At 51.0% G+C, this 6,000-nt stretch overlaps 1 protein-coding gene across 1 annotated transcript in view; it reads left to right on the forward strand.

The window, feature by feature from the left end:
- The window catches only part of LOC136993393 (maestro heat-like repeat-containing protein family member 2B), a gene marked incomplete at its 3' end in the record, with an annotated part of 39,070 nt that extends 35,429 nt beyond the window's left edge, over positions 1-3,641 (forward strand). Inside the window, exons 29-32 of the mRNA XM_067305116.1 lie at positions 2,912-2,964; positions 3,060-3,153; positions 3,478-3,533; positions 3,633-3,641. Of these exons, the coding sequence (XP_067161217.1) occupies positions 2,912-2,964; positions 3,060-3,153; positions 3,478-3,533; positions 3,633-3,641 (212 nt within the window). The remainder of the gene's footprint in view (positions 1-2,911; positions 2,965-3,059; positions 3,154-3,477; positions 3,534-3,632) is intronic.
- Positions 3,642-6,000: the final 2,359 nt, after the last annotated feature.

Genomic DNA, 6,000 nt, shown 5'->3' on the forward strand with positions numbered 1-6,000 from the left:
TTAGGAAGTACTCACATTACAGCAGCAGGCTTGTTCCAGGAGTTTATTTTGATATCTTGCTTTACTCTACAGGAAATGCTGCCCTGCTAGAACAGCTGTACTATTTGCAGGCCTGAAGCAATTAGAGGACTGTGGTATAGTGTGCCCTTTATAGGTTATGTGGAATGTTGTAGCTTTATTCCTAAGTATAAGCAGAACTGTTTTGTAGTTTTTAATGCAAAGGCTAGTGCTAGTTAGGGTAAAGAGATAACATACCTGCTGATATTATGGATATAGTATATGAAGTCCCAGTAACAAAGTAGATGGCTTGTTTCATTGAAGAGGTCTGTTTATTCTTTGTGTGCTCTCCATTGTAGATACTGAGTGGAAGAAAAAGTCTTGCTTCTGCCTAGCCCTATGTATTTATGGGTGCCATTGGTTTGCCCCTCCCCTTCCCAGGGTTTGTGGGTAGGAGAGTGGGTGGGGCTAGGGTTACATAAAGCCAGGGTGTCGGGCTAGGGAGTTCATTCTGCTTTTGTTCTTTTGTTGGGGTAGTGCTCTGGAATTGCCTTGGCAAATAACAGCATTTGAGGAAGTAAAGCTACCAAGGAAGATTTATTGCTGTCTTTAGAGAAGCAAAGACCTATCTTTAATGTAAGAGCAAGAGAAGGACTCAAGCTGGAGTTGTGAGTGTGCCAAAGAACTGCTCGTAGCAGGCATTTTTTTGGGGGGGTTAGTGTCTCAGTGTGGGGTGTGCAGGGGTGGAAGAGGGCTTGTGAATGCCCAGTTTTATGTTCTGTTACTTGTCAGTATTGTTTTCTGGTGTTTTTGTGTTTACTGTGGAAGGGACACAGCTTCATCACTGGACTCTTTGAAGATGATCGGAATTGAAGAATTGTTTGTCCCTGTCTGAGACTGCAGACAAGAGGACACAGCAGAGGTCCTGGGAAAACTTTTTCTTCTATATTTATATCCTTGTGGCGTGTGTGTGTGTGTGTGTGGTGTCTGTTTTTTTTTAAGTATCTGCAGTAATTGGGATGTGTGTGAGGTATCAGTGTCATCAGCTAGTCTGGTTTTTGGCCCACTTGGTAGATGATTTGCTGCTCCTCAGAAATACTGTCAGCCCTGTTCAGGGAGAAAGCATGTGGGATTTTTGTGGTATGTAGACTCGCGGAAGAGTCCCGACTTTATCTGAAGAGGGATGGAAGCACCCTCCCACCCTTTAAGTGCAGTATGATGAGAAAAGAAGTCACGTCATTGGACTCCAAATGCAACTGAGTAAGCCCATGTGCCCCAAGGGCTCAGAAACTAACCTACACACAGCTAATGAGCTCAGCTCTTTTCCTCACCAAGCCTCAGCACTGAGAGTGAATTAAGTGCTGGACTTCTGTGGAGCAGGAAGAACAATGGGCAGTGTTGCTTGCCAGCTCCTTTCTTATGTTCATGGCCCTGAACTCACTGGCACATGGTCTTTGGTGGCTCTGCTTCTGACTTCTACCCTGGCTTTTGGGGCTGTATGCTTTGCTTTTTCATGTAGTGTGTGGGCCTTTTCCAGGAATGTTTGAGGATTTCAGGTAAGGTAGAATGGGTGATCAGAATGGTGTTTCAGTTGTTCTAGGGCCGGTCAGTGCTGCCTGGCCACAGTGAAACTTTGCTTTGGTTTTCCAGGTGCCACGGGCATCCCCCCAGCCCCAATGTCTGAGTTTGGAATCCGCACGGAGCAGGCGAGCGGGGTGCCCGTGGGGCTTTGACAGAGGGAGCTCTTGTGGACGAAGCTGGAGCTGACCGTCCCGGGGGTGACCGCTCGTGCTCTGGTTTGGCAGGTGATGATGGCAAATGAGGTGACTGCAGGAAGATCAGAGAGAATGCAGGTGCCATTGAGGATGCCTCTTGAGGATGGATGTTGACCCAGAGCACTGCAGAAGCTAAGTTGAGGGGCAAAGGGTATAGATGTGTCTTGTCTGTGCATGTGCTGACCAAGTGTAGTATGGGCTCTTCTGGATGAGTGCTGCGTGTGAGGCAGAGACAGTGGGTGCGCGTGGCAGAAGGCGCGGGTGCGCTAGGCAGGGCAGCTCCAACCTGCATCTGTGTTGTGTAGTGTATGTGGTGTGTTGTAGCTGTGCTATCTTTTGCTCAGGTCTTGATGATGGTCTTCTTCCTCATGCTCAAGGAGCACGGCCCACAGTGTGCAGCAGTAGTGCGGTAGGCATCCGTTGACTTTTGCTTGGTCTGACTCATCAGCTTTGTGCCAATGGATTGTGTCTCTTTCTGTGCAGTCAGCTAAAAGCGGCGGTCTGTCCCAGTGGCTTTCCATTGTAGCTATTTGTTGCCAGTCATCTTTGCAGCCATCTCTGAGGTCTTCTTGGCAATTCTTCTTCTGTGTGTTTCTGGTATTCTTTCAGGGTTTTCTTCCCTGTGTTGTCATGGCCTCAGGTCTTTCTTGCCGGGCTCTTCTGCATCGATATTCTTGACTTTGCCAGCCCCTTTCCATCACGGGCGGTGGCATTTGACTCTCTTCTGGGCTCGTCCAGAGCATCAGAGCCATGAGGTTGTGGCCTCATAGGGCTTTCTGGCTGGCTGCATCTTATGCGTAGGAATAGTTGTTTTTGTGTAGGGTTTTCCTTTGTGTCTGTGTCTGATATTCGTGTGTGTGTGTCTGGGGCTGGAGCTGCCTTGCTTGTGGGTTTTAGCTATGGTAGTGTGCAGGGGAGAGTAGTGATGGAATGGTGATTAGTCAGCATCTGTGTGCTCCACTTTATGGTGTGTGTGTGTGGTTTTTTTTTTTTTGTAGATGTGGCACAGCAGTTGGAGTGCCTGAGGGAGATGGAGGAAGAAAGGGTCATGGCCTAGGAAGGTGAGCTAGAGAGTTGTTGCTGGAAGCAGAGTGTTGTGGTCAGCGGTTCCCTGGTTAATTTTTGCTTTGTGCTTGTAGGTGTGGAGGAATGTGGAGAGTGGGTCGTTCATGTGTGGGAGGAGCACAGCAAGGTGAGTGTCGGTCTGAGGGCGGTAGCAGAGCCTAGCACAGGGCTGTTGCCTCATTGGTGCTGTCCGCATTGCCCACTGCTGTTCTGGTTTTACAGGTGCATGACAGGCCTCGGCATGGCAGCCGGTTGCATGGCAGTTGGGATGGGCGAGCAGAGCAGGTGAAGGTGTGGGAGGAAATGGTTGATGTTGGTGGGCTGTGGTTTTGCAGGTGTGACCCGAGCGCCTGCTTTCTGTTTGTGTTTGCAAGTTTTGCAGGAAGTTGTGCAGAGGCAAAGTTGAGCGTTGACAAGAGCCTGAGCAGGTGAGAAGGGGCGCTTGTTGGGTCAGAGGTTTCTTGTGCGGTGGGTAGTGCTGGGCTGCCTGTTGGTGATGGTTTTTGCTCTGTTTTTTCAGGTCCTGCGTGGGCCTTTCCCAGGCATGGTTGAGGATGTCAGGTGAGCAGATTCCTGATGGGTGTTGTGGGGTTGGTGAGTATTGCCTGGCAGAAGAGTCACTTTGTTTTGCTTTTTCCAGGTGCTGCGGGTGTCCCCCCAAGCACAATTTTGGAGTTTGGGATTGGTGCGGTGCAGGTGAGCAGAGCGCCCATGGCGCTTTGGTGGTGGGCACTCTTGCGGACGAGGCTGGAGCTGACCGGCCTGGGGGTGACTGCTTGTGCTCTGTTTTGGCAGGTGATGAAGGTGAATGTGGTGACCAGAGGAAGATTAGAGAGGATGCAGCTGCCATTGAGGATGCCTCTTGAGGATGGATGGTGACCCAGAGCACTGTAGAAGCTAAGTTGAGAGGCCATGGGTGTTGGTGTGTCTTGACTGTGTGTGTGTGTGTGTGTGTACGTGTGTGCTGACAGTGAGTGTAGAGTGGAGGGCTCTTCTGGATGAGTGCTGTGTGTGAGGCAGAGGCAGTGGGGTGTGCATGGCAGAAGGTGAGGGTGTGCTAGGCAGGGCAGCTCCAGCCTGTGTCTGTGTTGTTGTGTAGTCTATGTGGTGTGCATTGTAGCTGTGCTATCTTTTGCTCAGGTCTTGATGTTGCTCTTGTTCCTTGTGCTCAAGGAGTACAGCCCACACTGTGCAGCACTAGTGCAGTAGGCATCTGTTGTTTTTTGCTTGGCCTGACTCATCAGCTTTGTGCCAATGGATGGTGTCTTTTTCTGTGCAGCCAGCTAAAAGGGGTGGTCTGTCACTTTGGCTTTGCATTGTGGCTGTTTGTGGCCGGTCATCTCCGTGGCCCTCATTGAGGCCTCGTCGGCCTCTCCTCTTCTGAGGCCGCTCTCGTTTTGCGTCTTCCTGGCCTCCTTTCAGGGTTTCTTCCCTGCGTTTTCACGTCCTTAGCTTTTTCTTGCTGGCCTCTTCCACATCGATCTGCCTGGCTTCGCCGGGCCCTTTCCGTCATGGGCAGTGGCGTTTGACTCTTTTCTGGGCTCGCCCAGAGCATCAGAGCCATGCGGTTGTGGCCTCATAGGGCTTTCTGGCTGGCAGTGTCTTATGTGTAGGAATAGTTCTTTCTGTGTAGGGCTTTCCTTCATGTCTGTGTCTGATGTGTCTGTCTGTTTGGGGCTGGAGCTGCCTTGGCTGTGGGTGTTAGCTATGGTAGTGTGCAGAGGAGAGTAGTGCTGGCCTGGAATGTTGACTGGTGTTGGGTGTTGTGGGGTTGGTGAGCGTTGCCTGGCAGAGGAGAAATTTTGTTTTGTTTTGTTTTTTGCAGGTGCCGTGGGTGCCCCCCCAGCCACAATGTTGGAGTTTGGGATTGGTGCAGTGCAGGTGAGCGCAGTGCCAGCGGGGCTTTGGCGTGGAGGGTGCTCTTGCAGACGAGGCTGGAGCTGACTGGCGTGGGGGTGACTGCTTGCGCTCTGTTTTGGCAGGTGATGAAGGCGAATGTGGTGACTGGAGGAAGATCAGAGAGGATGTGGCTGCCGTTGAGGATGGATGGTGACCCAGAGCACTGCAGAAGCTAAGTTGAGGGGCAAAGGGTGTTGGTGTGTCTTGACTCTGTGTGTGTGTGTGTGTGTGTGTGTGTGTGTGTGTGTGCGCGCTGACAGTGAGTGTAGTGTGGAGGGCTCTGTGACGGTGTGCTCCTTTCCCCCCCCCCCACTGATGTGCTCTGTCCCCCTCAACCTGATTTCCCTGTAAACAGCACGTATGTAGGGGCTAGTTGAGCATGTGCTGACTAAGGCCTGTCTAGTATGCCAATGTGACTATGAGTCAATCATCTCCCCCCCCCCATAAATAGGGGGCTGTCCAGAGCCCATTGAGCCCTCCTGCAGGGCAGTGGACTGCACTGCAGAACCTCCTCTTGAGCAGGGGTGCCTCTCCAGGTTACTTCTCGAGGTTGAGAGAGATTCCTTACCTGTGACAGATCCTCAGCAAGTGATTAATAGCATGCTGAACTTTTGTGAACTTTGTGAAACTTTCCTGAGTTATAGCTCTGACTAATTGCGTGCCTAATTCCTTAAACACAAACTGTTGACCAAGTCTGGGAGTAGGACTGGATCCAGCCGCACCTAGGCTCCTCTCGGAAGGAGTTTAGAAAGCAAGGGGGTCCAGTCTGAACCTCATGACTCAATGGGAGGGTCTCTGTTGTGCATGCATCTGACCCTGTCCTTCATGCAGTAAATAACTGAGTGAACCTTGCCAATTGAACCTCATTAAATTGTTCTTATTTAATAGTAAACTTTGTTAAGTTGCTGTCTTACTGCAATAAATGTTGTGCTGCTTCCCTCTTAGGAGTGAAGTGCATCAATCCTTTGGTGACAGGCTCTTCTGGCTGAGTGCTGTGTGTGAGGCAGAGGCAGTGGGGTGTGCAAGGCAGAAGGTGAGGGTGTGCTAGGCAGGGCAGCTCCAGCCCATGTCTGTGTTGTTGTGTAGTCTATGTGGTGCGTGTTGTAGCTGTGCTGTCTTTTCCTCAGGTCTTCATGCTCTTGCTCCTTGTGCTCAAGGAGCACGCTGTGCAGCACTAGTGCGGTAGGCATCCGTTGTCTTTTGACTGGTCTGACGCATCAGCTTTGTGGCAATGGATGGCGTCTTGTTCCGTGCAGCCCGCTAA

The sequence above is a fragment of the Apteryx mantelli genome, chromosome 14 (genome assembly GCF_036417845.1).
Source record: "Apteryx mantelli isolate bAptMan1 chromosome 14, bAptMan1.hap1, whole genome shotgun sequence".
Taxonomy (NCBI): Eukaryota; Metazoa; Chordata; class Aves; order Apterygiformes; family Apterygidae; genus Apteryx; species Apteryx mantelli.